Below are 20,821 nucleotides of genomic sequence, written 5' to 3'. Positions count from 1 at the left end.
CAATGTGCCATGTTTACCTTCGTCTACACCCCCGTTTTTCACAGAACAAGATAAGCTGACGTTATTTATATAAATGTGTTTGCTAAGTTCTGGGAGCCATAGTTGTTGTTGAAGCAGCAAGCAGAGGTGTATTGATTTTCGCATTCACAGTCATAATAGCAATCACTCTTGTAGCTGTGATTTATTATATACCCTAAAGAAGAAATTTGGCGAAGTACAACATGTAATACACGGCATTAATCTCCCGTATCCCTAATGTGTCCGACTCGTAAGACAACATTAAAGATCTGAACAGCGAGGACTCTTTCCCTGCTACTCACAATTATTCAACTAGCGATGCAGCCGAACGCTCCTTCCTGGAAGAACCTGCTAGCAGCCGCTGCCACCACACTTCACCGTCCTTTGAGACTTAAAACTCAGCCTAAATTAGCTTTAAATGCACACAGTCTTCCCTTAATTCTGGTCAGGACACACACACCCATCATCTTCATATCTAGACCACTGTCACTGTTCACCTACTTTAGACAACTCTAAATAACTCCTTGATGCATACAGCATCGCCCACGTCAAACAATCAAGGCCCCAAGTATGAGATGGAAGCCCACACCTACATCAGTCTCTATACATCTAGTCTAAATCCACACCAGCAGAACCCCAATACTCAATTCCTGCTCATTTGACCTGTTCAATAACACCCTGGAGTCAGTCTTCAAATCATATTACCATCTTTGAACAATATATTTAGCTGCACCCAGATTTCATCCATAGACCACACCAATAATTTGATCTGTCAAGTTACACCTATGCAAACTGCTGAGCAGATGACAAAAAACTGGAAAGTCTGTACAAAGTAGTAGAACCAGACTATCAGCATGTTCATGACAGCACCAGATGTCAACTGACTCATTTTCAAGCTTTCATCACATCTCTGCATTCACAACCACCACAAGCCAGTATTATCCACTCATTACTGCTACCCCACATTCAAGATAAATCATTGCGGCCTTAAAGCTTGCCTCTTACTGCATCTCTATAATTTCCACAATAAGAATGACTCACAACTCTACCCACTCCCACATCTCTTTCACATGTAGTATTCCGACAGTCACCAAACCTACCTAACCTGCTTCTTTCTTCGTCACATCTCAGAAGAATGCATCCCTTTACTCTAGTCCACAGGCCTTTCCAGTACTCCTTCTGACAATTTCAGCTCACAATTTGTCAAACTGCGAGCTCCCGCTTTCAGAGTTCTGTACTGACAACTCTCTTTAATGACTCCCTCTCACTGGGTTCCAACCCACAAGGCTTTACAACCAATGGCGTCCTACCACTCACATCTCAATTGCCTTTCTGGAGTGGATTGTTTTGTGCTTAATCAGCACACTGTCTATACAGTGCTTAATTTGAGCCGGTGGTTTCCGGTGCTCCGCGCTGGCACCTATTTGTCAACACCGGCGCTTATTACCGTCTACCACATCATGGCGCTGTTTAGCTAAAATGAAGACAAGCACAACAACAGTTGTTTAATAATTAAATATACAGTAAAAATGGCTAATACCTGCTACCCAAACCATTCTTATAGCTTTGGGGGCCTGGAATAGTCTGAATTCTCACACCTGTAGGAGTGTGATACTAGCTATGTTGGTAGTGTCATTGGCAACACTGGCAGGGGCAATGTGTGGTGCATACTGTAATGGCCTCCTGACGAGGACCCTGGCACTTATTGTTTTTACAAATTAAACACTGCGTCTATATCACTACTCAGAAGACTCCCGAGCCACTTTCTTGTGGATTCTGTGTACTTCCCTCCACCAATAGCACCCTAAGTCATGTATCTAATTTAAACACCGCAGCCAATCCCAACCAGGTTTCGCTGCCCTCATTCTCTCCGACTCAGCACCGGATTGTTTTTCATCCTATGTTTGAACACTATTTCAGACTCTTAGTATGATTTGCACTCCTTGCCCAAGCTCCTGCCAGTTGGGCACCCTTTAGGTTTAGTCCTGGTCCCATTACATTCACCATGTACACCACCTCCATGGCGGACATTAACTTAGGGTTTAGATTCTTCTACAAAATCTTAGTGGGTGAACTTCACAATTTTTCTGTACCATTATTCTCCTCTATTTCAAGCCTAATATTTTTGTCTGTCTTAAGGCAATCCTTTCCTGGATGATTCTTGCTCACTTATGATGAATGTCTGTGAAAGACGAACAATTATTATCGCCTAAATCCTCTACACCTAATGCTGCCTCAATCTATCTTTTTTCCCTGATACAATAATGCAGCTTTCCTCGGCCAGAAATCTCAGTGCCATTTTCATTATCAGTATTAAACTTAGGGTAGTCAGCAATACCACTGCTATGGTTGCCAGGGCTCATATGTTGAACATACACGACAACATCCTCCAGTTTTAGTTCCACAAACCAAAGGTCTTAGTTAATGATCTAGCCATTACTAAAATTGCTAACAGTGTAGAAGCCTGCGGGTTGGCCTATTTCTGGGCTCACATTACCTTTGTCACAGTCACAAACATCGACCAGTGAGCCTCCAGAAGAGAACACAAGCAACCTCAGACCATTTTTGGCCTACTTAGGCCCCTTGCACATAACTCAATAATGATTGCGGAATGAGCCCCTGCCTCCCTCACCTGATTTGAGATTGCAAAAAAAGTATCTCACGTGCTTCAAACACAAATAAAACTGAATGCTCTCACTCATCCACCTCTCAGAGTTCAGCTTTTAACTATTACTCCCACACCAATTACAGGCTACTTAAAGTACGCGTGACATTCTAAGTATCTAATAGCGCTCCCTGTGTATCACTTTAACTATGATGTACTGGATACTTAGAGAGATTAGTTCATTCGAATGTTGATTCCAAACCAACTAAAGTGCAGAATCTATGACTTGGTTTCAGAATACTCATATTTCGTTCTGATTAGATGTAAAGTACAGTAGTTATTCATAATGAAATGAATGTTTGTCTTGGTCTATAGGTCTTCAACCACCAACTTCAGGATAGAAGTGGAGTGACAGCAGAAAAGCTGTGGTACGAGCACGTGCCCCATTTTACCAACCCAGAGACACCTGCTAACACCTTGGTAGTTCTCAGTGATCCTAACGTCGTTTCCTGTCAAAGAATCTGACTGCAGGATTTTAAAAAACATTTTTAGAAGACATCTACAACCCTATTAGCCATAACTGCAATATATTTTGGTTTCTGGGTGTCTATATGACGTAGTAATTTGGCCACTTCCAGGCACAAAGCTGAAAACCTCCTGAGCTTTTACTTTTCAGCAGCCATTTTCTGGCTGAAAGTTCTTACTGCATGGCATATAGAATACACAACACTATTCTTTGCAAACATTAGATTCGGCAACACTCTGCCCCTAGTGGACAGTTTATTGGCCACTGAATAACAATCCCTTATGAAGAAGACTCATACATGTCTGTATACTTTCTTCTGAAGTAGTTTTTTCTTTAAGTTGTTTGTTTTGGGTGTCCCAATTTACATTTGTATTATTTCCTAGGTTGGCCTGTCGGGCTTGCCAGGATGCGGAAGAGGCCAAGACACACACAGAAGCAATGATAGCTTATACCGCTAAGCGTGTGAGGTATTCAAAGGAATTATCATCAGTGAAGACAGGAATGTGATGCAAAGAATCAATGTCAGTTTCAAGGTCTGAAATTGGAAAAATCTCCTGATATCAATAAAGAGGGGCTAAAACTATCACAGCCACATTACTATGCATTTTCTGTAGTTGATCTACAAGCTAAGTGCGAATTTGCCTGTGAGAGCAGTTCAGGAAAATGATAAATTACTTCAGACTAACCACAAAATGGCTGCTAAAACACGTTCATTCATCCCTGCACTTGAGAAGGACAAGTGCACATGTTTAGGGGATGTTCACACTCTGCAGCATCCAATCCCACCACCCAGATAGCAAAGAACAAATGGAAATCCTAATACTCTTCCCTGAACAGCAGCGTCCTTCTAAGATACTTGCCGGTAATTTCTGTAGATATATTAAGTCTGAAAGATGCCTTCCTCGAGCAAGAACTATAATGGCAGATGTAGTGGTTTTTTATTGCTTATTTTTATTGGATAACTGTTGATAACCAGGCTTTTCGTGAAAAGGAAAGAAATGTTATACAATGTTCCACCAAACAATACAACAGAAGGGTACAGATCAGAAATAACATAATGCTGACCCTCAATCTTCCCTTCCTAGTTTTATTGGTTTACTTTCCTCCTACTCACAGATTTTAGGTTATACGCTGAATATCACTAATTCATATTTTTTTCCTTTATATGTTCACTTTATGTGTTACCTTTAAAAGAAATGATTTGTCAAAAGGATAATCTTAAATATCTTAGTATTTCATTTTCCCACACAATAAAAAGAAACGATCACTTCAAATTGTGAAAGTATTATAAATTATATCAAAGACATTTTTTGCAAGTGTGCTGCCTCGCATCCATCTTTGTGGGTGAAAATGGATTCAATTAGAATGGTTATTGCTCCAAAAATATTTTACCTCCTATTCAATTCACTCATTTGATTTATAGAAATGTTGATAAACTCTTATTTACGTTTAACTGAAATAATAAAACCCCTTGTATATCTTATAAAAAATTTAAAATTTAAAAATGTATTGGGATCTTTGCTTGCTATATTTTTGTAACTATCATAAAGCTTTTATATTAAAGTAAAGTTTCCATTTGGTTTAATCACAATCCTCTTAATAAGATGCCTACACGGCTTCTCGTAGAAAAAAAGTTGATATCTCCATGCCTTTACCTGCTTTATGAACTATGTCTAATGCCTCATCGATACTTAGTAAATCAATTATTTAGAAATCTACAAAGTTAGCACTACATGATTTAGATTAATTTTTTTCAGTCTACTATTTCACAGACCTTAAATATGTCTTTATGGCATAATCTGTTGACAAAACTTACCCGGAATGCACATTTTTGGCAATTCAGGATTATAGCTGGTATTTTTTATTTTAAAGATGTACATCATAATAATGTTGAATGAATTACAACAAAACTTTCTTTTGCTTCATTCTGATTTTACCAAATATGAAATTCTTTGCAACTCTCTGCTAGATTCCTTTCCAAACAACTTTTATTCAATTATCACCTCTGACTCTGAAACCTATATTCAAATGGTAACTAATTCATCTTACGCGGTTTCATTAATTTATCAAAAAAATTAACATATATCAAGGTGATAATATTCATTTCCTATCCACGTTTTGGAATAATGAATTATCTTAATCATTATCTCATGATCTTTGGAAGAAAATTTGATTAAATAGTATATCAAGATGGTTACCTGTGAGGAGGAGCCAAGATGGCGACCGGGACGGCAGCGTAGACCCCCGGCTCCGTGAGCCTCCGCATCCCGCACGGATATCCTGCCTGAGATCCTCAACTTGTGCTACGTGGTCGTGTTTCTGAAGGAGAGGGGCTCCCGACTGTGTGACTCCGAGGTTTCTAGCCGTGCTATCGCCGGAGAAAACTGCATCTGAACTTTGCGGCCTGTGCGGCCCTGGAGCCGGGACATCGAGTGGACGCCGTGGCCGGGTGGCAGTGCGATAACAGCGGCCGGTGGTGACTGGGTGGAGTCGGCCCACCGGAGCGGTGCCAACTCGGCCTACATTTCGGCGTGGTCACTTCTACTGCCCAGTGTAGCTGACCGAGTGCATGACCGGGGGTGCAAATCTTAGATCCTCCGGTGACTGCCCCTGCCTTGCTGGTGAGCTGCCCGGCCGCCGTCCGTATCCTGCTCCGATCATTGCGGGCCGCCCCCGGATTTCTACGGGAGCTGGTCCGTGGTGGGGACGACTGTTGCCCGTGACCACGGATAGTTTTTTGCCTGCCCCCGGAACCCGGTCACCCGCGACGGGGACATCGCGACGCTTGTCCTGGGGTCCCGGCCCCGGTGAGGGTCGGGCATACTTGGCGGCCATCTTGGGTCGATGAAGCCTACCATCCTGTCCGCTGGGCCGCAGCGGGCCTGTGAGCGTACGATTTTTGGGAGTGTGGCGGCGAGATCACGGAGAGCTGAGCTGGGGTACGGCGACCTCCTCGAGGCTCTTGGTACTCTTCACTCCTCCTTGGTTCATGGTTTCGTGATCTTGGGGAGTAAGCTCGATGGTGTGGCGTCGGAGTTGGGGCAGTGGCGGCCCGCCTGTCCGCACGAACACAGAGTCTACCCACACTGCGCGCAGGAGGACGCTGTGGCGGCCCCCCCTGAGGTTAGTACACGACTGGACGCCCCGGCCAGTATGCTACAGTGTGTTCGACCTTCTGAGGGCCTGATCTGTCCCGGAGGCGTTGGACCTGAGTGGGATGTGGTGGCCTCATCCCGTGCATGCCCTCCTGCGACCCAGAGACAACTCCAGCAACTAATGTCTCTTTTGGCTGCTTCTGCCTTCCTGAACTTTGCGTGCAGTGCAGATCCTAGGGCAGCACTTGGAAGCCTGTTTCCTCACGCGGCGGACTGTGTTGATGCTCAGAGACTTCCACCCCACCTGTGTGCGTCGCTTCTCTGTCGTTGTTGGACATTCCTCTGCCTAGGAACATTGGGTATGGTGCTGGGTCGAGGGGTTGGCATGGGCAGAATTCCACTGAGTGGTCAGGGATGAGGCTGGCCCCTCGGGGGTGGTCGCCTAGTGGACGGGCGGGCTTGGGGTGGTGTGCTCTCCTGACATGGCTACTGGCACAATAGACGCATAATGCTCCCCATCGTGGTTTGAGAAAATTGTTTTTGTGCTGTTCCTTGTTCACTTTAGGGGAACCTTACCGTGCGGGAGGGAGAAGCCGGGGGTCTGTTATGAAGGCCCTCCTCCAGTTTATAAATACTTTCTCTACCCCCCCGTCTGGTGGGGGTCCTTTCCTACTTCTTTTTCCCTATTCTCCTACATTTCGGGTCTGGTTCCAGGGCGACAGGCACACTGCTGGGGGGGGGGGCCGTACTCATCTGCAGAGGTGCAGGGTGGGGGGTTGGGGGAGGGGACTCTGTATTCCTTCATCTTTTTCCATGGCCTCCTTTTTCTTCTCTGATTCTTTTTGTCTTTCCTTTTCTGGGATCAGCGTGATACACCTCCTTTTGCTATGCCTCGTTGCCGTTCCATGTGTTCACAACTTCCGGGGTGTTCTTGGGGAGTTCTGGCAGGGGACTGTGGGCGCAGCTGTAGACTATGTTTTTCTCCATCCTGATGTTCTTGTGTTTGCGCCATTGACCGAATAGATTGCTGTAAATCGCTAACGTTCATTACTCTGCATATCCGTGATCGTTGTTTTAAAATTGCTTGTCACCTGATCCTTCTGCCTTGTTTCATCATAAAATGAAAACCTTTTTCTCCTGGTGCCCTACTTACGCTGTTCACAGTATTAGCAGTACGATTTTGCTCCCTGAAGTGCTGCCTGTGTTTATACTTGTCGTTATTGCTCTGATTGCTTAGCGGCCGGCCCCGGGGGGTTGTAGGCCCATACTTGTTCTTATTGAACTGTCAATAAAGGTTTTAAAAAAAAAAAAAAAAAAAAAAGATGGTTACCTGTGTCTTTGCATTAAATAAATGTGTTCTTATTATTGAATTTATTTATGGACCCCCTTTAAATCATTTAATGCAAAACCTTTATCTTCCTTTAATTGTTGGCATTGTAAATTGGTCCCAGGTACGTTAAATCATATGCTTCATGAATGTAATTTAGTCTCTAAGTTTTGGAGTGAGGTATGGAATGTCAGTAAAACAAAATATTTAATTTTATTGATACTCTTTCATACAATATGCTAATTTGTAAATCTGTGGCTCTTTCCACAAACCTGTCTGATATCGACTATAAACTTCTTGATTTTTTATTTTTTTTATTTCGGCTGCTGTAAAATCTATTACTGCAAAATAGAAAGATGCTTCTTTATAATCACTCCATACATGGTGGTCATGGATAATTTTTACTATGAAAGGGGCTAATTTGTCTTTCTTAGGTGTTGTACATAACTCTACTAATCATTTATTGTGGAAACTGATTGATAATTATATAGCTCTATATTTATAAAAGAGGAACCCCAATATGTTATTTATTGTTTAATATATAAAGAAGCTATTGTTAAATAAGTAGCTCTGAAAACAATATTTGTATGGACGCTATATATGTATTTATTTCCCTCACTTATTATTTAGTTTTCTTTTGAACATCATGTTATCATTGTAACTGCTTTATATTAGTACTATGTTCACTATTGTCTCCGCTTTCTTAAAGAAAACTTCAATAAAATATTTTGAACTTAAAGAAAACTTCAATAAAATATTTTGAACTTAAATCATTGGATGACAAAGTTAAAAAAAGTATAACAGGGAAAAAAAAGACATACAATAATGCCAGTTAGCTGCATAGCAATCTAAGTAATATGTCTGTTTTACTACATGATAAATATGGCAAAAAGGACTTTGAGGTGGGCATAACCTGGCCACGGAAAGCAGGGTTTGTCTGGTAGTTCACTGACTCCATGTTTCTCCCATGAGGTTTTTCTTAGTCAATGCTACCACCATGTGTGTTTTTTATAATGTCATACCACTACCACCAAGGCCACAGGGATGGAAATGGAATAAAGCAAAAGGGGAGGGATAGGCAGGGTTACAAGCCACTAAAGAGAGAGGGACCTTAGGTCAGAAAACAAAATATCATCAAAGGAAATTTGGGAAATCAGGTCTACAAAGTCAGGCTCTGGACCATCGAGGCTAGGTTTTTGAAACAATACATTTACTTGTAGGGTGGAAAAATAAAAAGTCGTATAGGACTTTACCATTCCATACAGATGGCTAGTTCAAGAAGTTGCATGATATTAAAACAGCACTGATACAAGTCTGGGTATCCTTACACAGTAAAAAGAATTGGGATAACAACCAGGGAAATCTCAGAAATACTCCACAGAAATTAGGGGGCACATTAGAGAGTCTATCGGGAGCTAATGAGGGACAACTTTATTAATTTCCTTGCCAACTGTATTTCTCCCTATCCATTAAAGGAGTACAAATGCCAAAAAGGCAGCCAGAGCAGTGGTAATTTTGTTTAGACAAGGTGTGTAATCTTCTGTAATGGGACCACAGGCCAGGGCATCTCTTAAATGAAACAATTTACTGTGGCAGCTTGCTCTTATGGGCATCTGGAAACCCCCTCCTTGTTTTTAAGTCCATTTTTTAATTATACTAATAGAGTAGTAGCCTATAATTCACTAGGTGGAGAATTATGTGGTTAAAAAGGAAGTCTGAAAGCTAGAGCCATGCAGCGCATAAGCATGGTGTTTACATTGTACAAGTTTCAGTTTTCAGTCTTCAGAGCTTGAGGCAGGAGGGAGCTGGGTGCCTGCCCAGAGGGCCTACCAGAGCACCAGCAACTGAAGGGCTGAAGGTAACCGGCTCATGTAGCTGAAGGAAAGTAAATAAAAAAAAATACCTACAAATGTGTGCAGGCATGAGGGCGAGATAGGAAGAGTGTATGTGTGTGACAGCACATGTATGTGTCAGCATGTTATAGTATAACTAAGCGTGTGCATGTTTGAAAGACAGTTAGTGACATGAGGAGTGAGAAGAAGTGATAGTGAGTGTCAGTGTAACTAAAGTGAGAATACGAGTCAGAGTGACTAAGAATAAGTGAGATGCTCAGACTGAGTGACAAGGTAAGACTGAGTGTGAGTGACAGTGTGTAAGTGAGAACAAATGAGTCCGAATGAGTGTGAGGTAGTGCAAGTAGGTGAGTGTGAGAGAGAATGAGTGTGAGAGTAAATGTAAGCAAATGTTTGAGTGTGTTACACTTGTGAGTCTGCTACATACCCTGGACCATTGCAAGTAGTTCTCGGCTTATGGAGGCACCTATGGCAAAATGCTGGCATTTGTAGGTGATTCTTGGTATATGAGGAGTTAAGAGGCTATTCTCAGCACATGTTACATCCATGATGAGAGCACTGCTACATTTGGTTTTGTTTTCTTTTTCTCGTTTATTTTTATGTCCTTATTTTTTTGTTGGTGCATAGGTAAAGTGCACTGGGGACTCTACTCCTCCCCAGTGAACAAAGCCGCCCTAGGGCTGTGGGACAAAGTCTAGGAGAGGAAGAAAATGGCATGCTTCTTTTCACCCCTTCACTCCAATTATGGAAAATCCAGATTTTACACTGTTCCTTAAGCAAAATGAACTCTGTAATTAGTGGAAACAAGGATGCAAAAGAATGGGATCAATCAATAAGGGATCATCCCATTCAAACAATTCAAAAAAGAGTATGCCTTCCCAGAAGAGGAGAGACTGAGATAACAGCAGTACCGTCACTGGGTCCTCTTTAGAAATGCAGCAGATAGACAATGATGAAGTTAATGTGACATTAATACCGAACTCCAGACAGAATACCCAGCTGGAACGTGCGAAAACCATGGTCTTGTTGAGCTCTTGGCAATTCGGAGGGTGAATTTCTACAAGGTACTTTCACACTTACTGAAGTCATCATTATATAGGAGCAAAGCCTTCAGCTGAAGAACTTTTTGAGACCTGAGCAGAGAATGCAACCTACCCCTATCTTAATAGTCTAAAAACTCTAAAATGTGCCATACACTTTTTACATTTAGAGTGGGATTACAACCACTCTATGCGCACCCTTATGGGATTTGTTCTTTTAAGAATAAAAATGGTTTATGTGGATGCAGACTTGGGAGACATTGTACAAAGGCCCATGTACTTTTAGACTGCCAACATTTTTTTAACTTGCGACAGGAACTTTTAAATCCTATTTTCTTAAAATATAACATTACATCAAGATTGGTTGCACTTCACTTTTTATTAAGAATGCAAGTTTTAGATGTAGCATGTGCCATAACTAGATTTTAATGTTTATAAACGACTATGTACCATATCATATGTAGCTGAATTGATCGTATTACTCATGTTTGCTTTTAGCTAAAAATTTATTTTAAGCACTGTATAAATGTCTTCCTGTACACTGTACATGATGGGTTTTAACTAATTATTGTTTAAAAGACTTGATCGAGAATAATAAACACATTTGTTCCTTCATTCATACTGCAGCAAGCACAGCTCCCACATGTTACAGCCTTTTCATATTCTGATTTTAACAGTGTGTTCACAGCAAACACAAGGAAGAATGTAGTAGGAACCCTCTCTTCCCATACAGAAGGTCAAAATGGGAGAGTGAGGGATCGCTAAAGATGAGACATGTGGAAGGGAACACTCAAAATATGCTCTCACAAAAACGGGGGTGGACCAGCCTAAAAATGAAGGAAAATGTCCTCTCCCTTTCCGACATGGCCAGCATTGGTGTAGACTCACTCCTCTTAAAATGCCCCCAGCTCTTCTAGGAACTACTGAAATAAACACTTAATCTACTAGGCCAGGTCTAAACTGGGTTGGCATGGTGAGCAAAAGAATGATGGATTTAACCCAGATCTCTTGACTGGGGGTGAATGTTGTGATTTGTTCTGCATTTCGTCCATCAATTGTATGTCTTTTGCTTTCTTGCCCTAAGTGCGCCAGGTATGCCCAGACGTGGGTCCTGGGCTCACTGTGCCACTGGAATCAAGCTATCCTGGCTGAAGAGGGGTGAAACTCTGAAACCGGTCCTAGGATGCTCGTTTCCGTCCAGGGAGGACCTGGCTTGGCAGTTCGGGCTGGACTGTTCCCATGAGGCACAGGGTCAAGACTGATTTGCATATGACCAGGTCGAAACTGGGGTGGCATGGTGAGCAAAAGAATGATGGAGTTAACCCAGATCTCTTGACTGGGGGTGAATGTTTTGATTGTTCTGCATTCCGTCCATCAATTGTGTGTCTTTTGCAACTTACCATAATGCATCACAACCATAGCTTTCATTTTCAAACCAGAATAATGCGTGTACCATCCAACTTCCCAAATAAAAGAAAATAATGACACTTTAATTCTATTATCTTCTCCACCTACAAAAAAGTGATATACTAATCCCTGATTGTATTACTAGCTCTCAAACAAGGACACAGAAATATTTCTTGTATTACAAGGAGTATGCTCTCTGGCAAACAACTTTCCTATTCTGTTCCAACAACACAGGTAAGACAGTTGTGCCTTATGTTTAGGTTTCGCATACACTGCAGAGTGCTTGCAAAATCACTTGTAAAGAATTTTAAAAAATCTTAAAAGGGGTTTAAAGCCCATCCATTACTTACCTTTACTTACCACTGGTTTACTCCCAGGTCGCTCGTTTCCTTGTTTCCTAATGGTCAGTGCCTCTTTGCCTTCAGCGTCCTCCTGGACTTTGAGTCTTCGTCCTGCTGTGGAGTATGGACCAAGTGTGGCTTCCTGTGGCCAGTTTCCTCCCAATGGCTGCAGGCTCCTGAAGGTACTATGTTTTTACTCTTCTGCATGCACTTTTAAAGAGTGCATGCTTCTACCATTCCTCTCCTTCATCCCCGCCCCACCCCCTCCCGCAGTCTGTTCTTTTTTAAAAACCACTCCCCATCTTCCTCCCTCTTTCTGATGTCTGTAAAGGCACTCCCACCCTCATGTCAATCACAGTTACTTTTAACCCACCCCCTCTCTTACCACTCTGTTTTTAAATCCACCCCATCCTCCTCCCACTATCCGTTGTTTTTAAAGCCAATCCCACCCTCTGTAATTTTTAACCCACCCTCTGCCCTCCTGACGTCTTACTCGTTTGGACTGCTTGGCCCTGCTTGGACTGAACCCGCTATTCGGCGATTTGAGAAGCCCATCCCAAGCCTTGATTCATTCAAAGCTGCGGATTGTTCACCGCTGGATGTCTCGTGCTTTTTTTCATACTTGATTGTCAGATTCATCATTAGAATCCCGATTACAGAATTCAAAAGAGCTACTCGCATGCTTTAAGGTATTTTTGTGGGCCTCCGTAGTTCCTGTGTCATTAATAGACACCCGAAGATACCCTTCTAATGTGACGGACTAGATTTATTTGTCCTACACTGTCCTGCAATTAGCTATGAGGTGGTGATTTAATTACCCTCGTACACAGGTATTTTTAATATTTCAATAACCATAGTCCTGATGATGACCTCAACGCAAGGAGGTTGAAACGTCGTCGACCGGACAGCACTATTTGCGGCTAATTAAAGGGTCCTGTGAGACCTTTAAGATTATGTGCGAATTATTCATTGTATATATTCCTCCTCGACCCTGAATTTATTTGAATTATTTTGCCGTACCTTGTTGTCATTTCAACACTTATGTCACTGCGTCGTTCACTTGCTCACTTCACTGTCAGTGCACATATGTTTGTTATGGTTATTCTAAATTGTACATACCAATTGTGTATTTAATTATAAAATCTGTTTTCTTTTTCAATCTCTTGGTCTCTCTTGTCCCTCCTTGCCTTTGATTGAATTGTGTATTGATCGGTCCCCTTATTTACTTCCCCTGTTGAGACATTGTTTTTGTTACTCCTGCCACTCTCTGGCATGGTTAATCCTCTTCTCTACTCTCCTCTCACACTCTTCTTTTTAAGCCAACTTCCTCCCCTCCTCCCATCCTCAGACTCCCAGAGGTTTAGAATGAAGTGACCATCTTAACAAATAAAAAATGTGTTACTGCTTTATGAGAGGCTGTAGAGGTGCAAACATTCCAATGAATCAGGAGAGACTGCTAACTTTGACCACAACAGGTGTGTGCTTCAGAAACATGGGCAACTCCATTTTATTCACTCAATGTTACATGGAGCAAGGTTTGAGCACGTAGCTTCTTGCTTTGGTGTGCAGCTCGCAAGGCTTCTGAGATGAAGCAGCCATTGGCTTCTGCAACTTGCCATTACTGTGTGTAGGATGTTTTGACAACTTACATTTCAGTTCATGAGTGTGAATAGCAACAAGCATGCTATTTATAGAATATTTTTATATGATATACTTTGTGTAACAACTTGTGTTCCTTTGCAGCTGTCTCTTCATTCTGCATCAGCAGAAGAGGGGCAGCCTGCCACCATATTCCTTCACTATTACTTGGCCTCTGTAGTTTTAGTGTAACATGAGCCGACGGTGGCATCAGCACAAACTAAAAGTAACTTTTGAGAATCAAATACATAAACAACGCTAGTCAACACAGGCTGTGCCATAGGGCTTTGTTTTTATTTACATTGAACCATGTTGCACTGCAGACTGCGCTGCTGCGCAACATCATTAAAAAACATTGACAATGCCAATAGGTCTTGTATAGGAGAAACCTATTTGGCTTTGCCAATGCTTGTTTTAGTAGAATTCTTAGACAGCACCCTCAGATTTTGGGGCTTCTTTTCTATGTTTTGTCAGAAAAATCCGCGGCTGGGCAATAACAGGGAAGACTAAGGAAAGCAGCAAACACATTAAAGCAAAACAAACAAAATCAAAAGTAAAGAGATACCAAGATGGCGTAAAGAGTTGAGCAGAAGTGTGGCATGAGTTGCTACATTGAAACAAGCTCTTATTGTTACTTTAAATGAGAAGTGGGGAATACTAGCTAAATCCAGCACATTCCTGCCAGAGACATCAGCCCTGCACTGCCACTACCTTCAGAGATCACCTTTCTCGGTTCACTTCTTGGGCTTCTAGGCATCAGGAACTTTTCTACTACTTTGAGCCGATATCCAACCCGCTGTGTTGAGGACTGGGTAGATATTATCAATGTGCGGTACTTACCTACCATGGGTTCTTCAGGTCTCGACAGCTCAAATGGCGTTAGGCTAAAAAAGTTCCCAAAAATAGCAATGAGTTACAACCTAGTGCTTATCTCGGTTTGAACTAATGTTTACTATGAGGCTACAATAAAAGTGTAGGGTCCAATATCAAATTAGTATATACACCACTTGTTGGAAAGTGGATTATTGGTAGGGGCAAGTGTATATCTGTCGCTGGCAATAAGGCCATTAACGCAGTATAGGGCTCAGAATAGTTCTTAGAAAATTACTCCTATACCCAACCCTTGGTAGCTTGGCTGCGAGTAGGCAGGCTTAACTTCAAAGACAGGTATGTAAAGCATTTAAAAACACCAATTCAATAAATAACTAAGACATTGCACAATAAAATTCCAACACCAATTTTAAAACCAGGAAATATGTGCATCTTTACAATGACACCAAAACAACAAAAATCCAATGTAGGGAACCGGAGATGTGAATTTTCAAAGATTTAGCATTATCTTGCACATAGAAACCTATAGCGCCTTATTGGGACATCTGGTCGCGATAGACCGGGTCAAAGTTTCAGGCCGACCGCGATGAAGCCCTGGGTGGCTACCCCTTGCGGTAGGTCTCGGTCAAAGTTTTTACCTTCTGACTTAGAAACTTTTCTGGAGCTTTTCTTTCTGGGGTGTCTCAAAGCTTTCAGCCAGTCTGGATTCAGTGAGGGTTCGCCGGATTGCCTTGTGATGAGCTCCCGGTCAAACTTATGGAAGTCCAACCTCCAGAGCCAACCAGAGGGACAAACCAAGGATCCAGGCCGACACGCGGATGAAGGAAGGTGGCTTGGCTCTCGCGGTTGCTCCCGATCACCTTTTCTTCGTTCGGACTTAGAAACTGAGCTTTTTCTGGCCGGGTTCCCTCGATGCTCTTCACCAGGACAGATTTGTGAGGGTTCACCGGCCTCAGATTACGAATACTCCCAGTCAAACTCTGGAAGTAGGACCTACGGAGCTTTTCAGCGGGACAAACCTGGACGGCAGGTGGATTTGCGGTTGAAGGCAGGCGGCTTGGCTGGCCACGTTAAGTCGGTCCCCTTATGGAGCTTTTTTCCAAAGTTGCTCCAAAGTTCTTCAAACTTCTGGAACTTATTCCTCAAGTTCCACAAAGGATCCCAAGGTGTCTCAAAATCACTCCAAGGGTCTGGAATCTCCAATATGGTCCTTGAAAGTGGAGGACTTCAGTTCCCACAATCCACTTGGACAAAACCCTTACAAATCCACTGGTAGTTCTCCAAGTTGAGGATTCTTGGTACTGATGTTTCAGGTGAGCTCTGGTAACCTGCAGTTTGCAGGGAGTCCACTCCTTAGTCGTTTTACAGCAAGGTAGTCCACAGGGCTGTAGTTCTAGATAGCGCAGTCTTCAGTGAGCAGGCCTTAGGAAATGCACATCAAACTTCTCAGCATGGGCCGTCTTGCTTTCTTAAGTTTCAAGCAGCAGATCTGAGAGGCTCTGCCCCTCTCAGATACTTATTCCAGGTTCTCTGGGTCAAGCAGGAGGTGACTCCTGTCCAATGGGGTGTAGAATACCATCCCAAGGTTTGACCACTTCCTGCAGAGTGTGGCACTATTTTATCCCAGAGTGCACAAATTCTTCCAAATTCACAATGGCTGATTTTCCAGCAGGGAGAGAAGAGCTGGCTAAACACACCCCTAGGCTGGCTAATCTCCATAGTCTCTCTCCTTGCATCTGCTCATTCCTTCCTTAAGCCTAGCATCTGGCTGGGTTCAAAAGAGTAGAGTTGTAAATGACACTGGTGTCTTCCCCTTCCCTTGAAGTCCTTTGTTTACGACTCCTCCCCCTGCTCTGGCATTGCTGTGTAACAGAACACTACCCTCTCAGCAGAGCTGGTCAACCCCAGGGGCTCCTTATCACCTCTTCAAAGAAGCATGGCTAATCTACTTAACTCTGACCAATCAGGACAGACCACTGAAAGGCTGAATATGGGCTGACAAACAAGAAAGTCTTACACCTTCTTGTCTGTACATTGTAGGAGAAATTCAGCAATATCATATTGTTGAGAGTAATAATACCATTCTGTGAAGTCTTTGAATGGTATTTTTAGCCTTCTCCTATCAAGAGTTGGTAGTTAATAACTTCTTGCCATGTTAACCTATGTGGCATGGGATTTGCAATGGAGAAAAATCACTTGGACAATTGGGCTTATAAAACCATATTTGATAAGTACTCTGCCTATATCTAAAGGACCCCACCCCTGGAACACCTAGGGGAGACTTTAGGGGTTCTGAATATGTAAATATATTGCAGATCCTCCCTCCACAGTGCTCCTAGCAACAAAGTCGATTTTGGGCAGCACTTTATCTCAATGTGGGGAGTGAAATGTGCAAATTCACTTAACCCAGGGCATATAAACCTCATTTTATAAGGGTGCTCTTTATAAATACCTGACCCCCACCGCTGAAACGCTAGGGGAGACCCTGGGGGTACCTAATATGCCCAAACATTGTAGGTTATCCAATTTTAAGTGCCCCAAACACCAAAGTCAAGTTTGGGCACAATTTACTTTTTAAAAGCAGTCCTGCAACACAGGGCTACTTTTAAACTGACCTCAGGCTCAGCAGTGCACACATGCAAGTGCGGAAAGGGCGGTTGGCCTCTAAACTGCCATGCCCTATTATATACTAGGGACTAAAAGGTAGTTTCAATCCCCCTGCTCTATTATGTACTAGGGCCTTATAGGGTAGGTCATGCCAATCACTGGGGTACCCCAACCCATAGTGTACCCTAGTGTATGTAGCTATTTTCACTGTATTCTAAATGTGTCTCTTTCAGCATAGCACTGGCCCAGGGCCTGGTTAGGCAGAGCCCAGGGTCAGTCAGAGTCAGTTGCCACCAGTACCAGTCAGCAGAAAGTTGGGGGGTGCCCAGGGCCCACGGCTTTAACTATATATTACCACAACATTTTACAGAAAATATAACTAATAGTTCAGTGCATCACTACAAGGACAGCACTCTAGTGTTTGGTAACTGTGGTGAACATGCTGACCGACAATAACAACAAGTTTTTTGCAGGGATTGTTCAAGAAGTACAATTTTAAGAACCCAAGAACTGTTTAATGAGCACACATGGACAGTAGAATGGGCGCTGGCTACCTAATGCCTCAGGTCATCTTCTCTACCAATGCACTCTACTATTAGCCAAAATGATATGTAAAGTATTTGTATGTATTTATATCATGGCAACCAGCCAAGCTCAGGAGGGTGTTTGCCTCATCTACTTACCTTTTCAGGACTGCTTTTGCTGTAGTGTTTCCCCAATATTTAATGGCTTCTTTCAATAAACATCTGTCATTCAGCACCAAGATGCCAACGGGTGAATGTGCACTTTACAAATACATGTTTGTTATGTTCTTCCATCAAAATAATAGCTACACTTAGACCACTTCACCCTTTATAATTTCTCATCTCCGGAGTTTAGTTCTCTGCCAACTAAATAGACATTCTACTGCAGTAGAAATCAAATAACTGTACATCAGGTTTTTCTTACAATCAATCCACGTCCTGTTGAAAATCAAATGTTATTCTGAGATCTCACAGAATAACCATTTAATTTGTTTTAAGGTCTTCAAAAGATCCTTGCTTTCTAACCCAAAAAACTGTTGTGACGTGGGCCAGATTAAGAAAGTAATAATGAATACATTTATAGCATCAATCATTTGGGACCAATAAAGAAGGTACCTGAAAAATAGTGAAATCCGCAAGTTGAACCACAAGAGAACTTGACATTAATTTTGCCTTTGGCGGTGGAGGCGGTGGAGGAGGTGGAAGGAAGGAGCCAGAACTTGTTGTAGAGATCTTTTCTGTGAAAAATAAAGTGTAAATACCTTTTAAAGATCAAGGATGTTTAATGATTACATTTACAAACCATGTCTGGCAATACAAATCTACTCATGCTAGATATCGTGCAGCTATCCAAGAAAAACAATGTTTCCAGTTGCACTCACTTTGCACATCTGCACTCTCACTACTGGAACTCTGCACACAATGACAGCCACCCTGGGGCCTTCAATGAACTCTAATGTTCAAAATGTACATAAACACCAACACGATATTGCATACATATTGGATAAAGGATGTTTAAATGCATTTAGATATCAATAATATAGCATGAAGGCGTGTTAGATGCAAATCTAGATATCCTTTCTAAAATTAAGAAGAGCGATTGCCCAATTAAATGTTATTGGAAACAGGGGAGATGTAGGAGAAAAGAAATTAAATTCCCACATGCAGGGGACTTCAGGTAGTTAGATAATGCACCCTTTGAAAGAGGAACTAATTCACAGTCTCCAGATGCTTCCTCTCTCTGATCCATGAACCTCAAGATAGACCGCTAATTACCACAGGAGCTGCACCTGAGGCCAAGACTCCCTGCATGAAAATAGCCTGCTAACACTCCAGGAAGGTGCTGTGTGGAGGGGCTGCTGTTCTTCTCTTTTACAATCCAGGTATCAGTCAGGCACCTGAAGCAACAAGGCAGAGGGAAATTGTAATTTCGAAATCAAACTCTGATACCTCACTGAGCTGTAAGAATCTGGAAAAAAAAGTGCGTTCCGTTGATGCCTCGCCAATCCTTTCAGTAGTAAGTATAAAGACTGTCAGTAAAGGTTGTGTGCAATACCCCTCTCAAGGTACAGTTGATTGCGAAAAATTTCTTCGGGTTTGATATGTTTTCTGCAGCTCTTCTACAATCCCTGAAGTTTTTGAACACTGCATCAGAAGTATTTTCTTTTACGTGCTGTGGCCAGTAGATATTTATGGGCAGTTTTCTTATCAAACTGAAAAGATTATTTAATTAGCTATAAACCAATGTCTTACACACAGGAAGATATTTATAAGTGTCACAAAGATACAGGCAAGGTGGGACACAAAATAGGTAAGGAAGCGAGTCAAGTGGACGACTTAGAGCCTAAACAAATAGGAAGTATGAAAGTCCCTCCTTCCTTTGAAGAGAATACAATATGTGAGTAGAGCAATTAGATTTATATGGTGAGAAAAAGTAACATTTTGATGCAGTGCCCCTAAATGTTGTCCCAAAATGACAAGGCTCTTCAATATGAAGGGCCAAATTGTTCAGCCATGAAGTTATGATGGTTACCACTTGTAAGACATACACAATTGTTCCTGTTTAACATTAGACATGACTAAAAGAAGAGCTTTGTCTTGGTATGTTCAGGAGCAGTAGCATTTCATTAATGTTAGATCTGTGCAGGAGCACCAAGTGGCATTAGAAGATAAGAAAACACCATCACTTGTAAGGGCTACAGATGGTTCAGAATTGACTAATTTCTGGTTATACGTGAAAATAAGAGTGGAGCAAAAAATATTTAATCAGATCGAGATGATTTAATTGGACTTAGCAGTTTTTGCTATGATCTAGAAATCTGTTGCTAATGGCACCAGGTCCAACTAGTCCGTGAAATGTTCAGTACATTTATTTATTCATAATGTTTGCAGAATTCTCCCAGGAAGAAGTACTAAGTGTAAAGCATGATGAAGAGAAAATATGCAGTGGGAGAAACAAATCCAGAGTTATCAAAGTGGTAATTCCATGTGATTAGGTGAGGTTGTGATCTCAGAGGATTATCAACATTATGTAGCTATATTTAGACCTTTTGCAGCATCTAAATGATTGAGTTAGCGATATGTCAAAAGATACCGAGACACTGAATAGGAAGGTGTATACCTTTACCCTTAAAGAACAAGAGTGAGTTCCGTTCTTATTCTTGAAGAGAAGAAAATTAGATTTTCACCACTCTACTCATTTCAGGAAAAGTAGCAATCTGACATTTAAATATCATTATTCATTGCCCTCAGTAACCGAGCTGTTATATCAAGCATTGAGAGCTAGTGTCTTCTGCAAATTGGATCTAACCGCAACCTATAATCTTGTAAGAATTCGAGAAACAACTGACATGTCAGACAAGGACGCATTAGCAATCGGGTCTTGAGATGTTTTCAAGTGACACTGCACAGAAATAGACTAATCCTACCTTTCTGGGTGGATAATGGTGCATATATTACCATGAACAAATCAAAGGAAAGGACTATAGATACAGTTTCAAAAATATATTT

At 42.0% G+C, this 20,821-nt stretch overlaps 1 protein-coding gene across 1 annotated transcript in view; it reads right to left on the bottom strand.

Moving 5' to 3' along the window:
• Positions 1-20,821, bottom strand: part of BLTP3B (bridge-like lipid transfer protein family member 3B) — a 291,550-nt gene that overhangs the window by 139,504 nt on the left and 131,225 nt on the right. The window contains exon 11 of the mRNA XM_085653855.1: positions 18,428-18,549. Within this exon, the coding sequence (XP_085509981.1) occupies positions 18,428-18,549 (122 nt within the window). The remainder of the gene's footprint in view (positions 1-18,427; positions 18,550-20,821) is intronic.

The sequence above is a fragment of the Triturus cristatus genome, chromosome 4_1 (assembly GCF_964204655.1).
Source record: "Triturus cristatus chromosome 4_1, aTriCri1.1, whole genome shotgun sequence".
Lineage (NCBI taxonomy): Eukaryota > Metazoa > Chordata > Amphibia > Caudata > Salamandridae > Triturus > Triturus cristatus.
The sequence above is the reverse complement of the archived record's forward strand: the minus strand, read 5'-3'. Positions and strand labels throughout refer to the sequence as shown.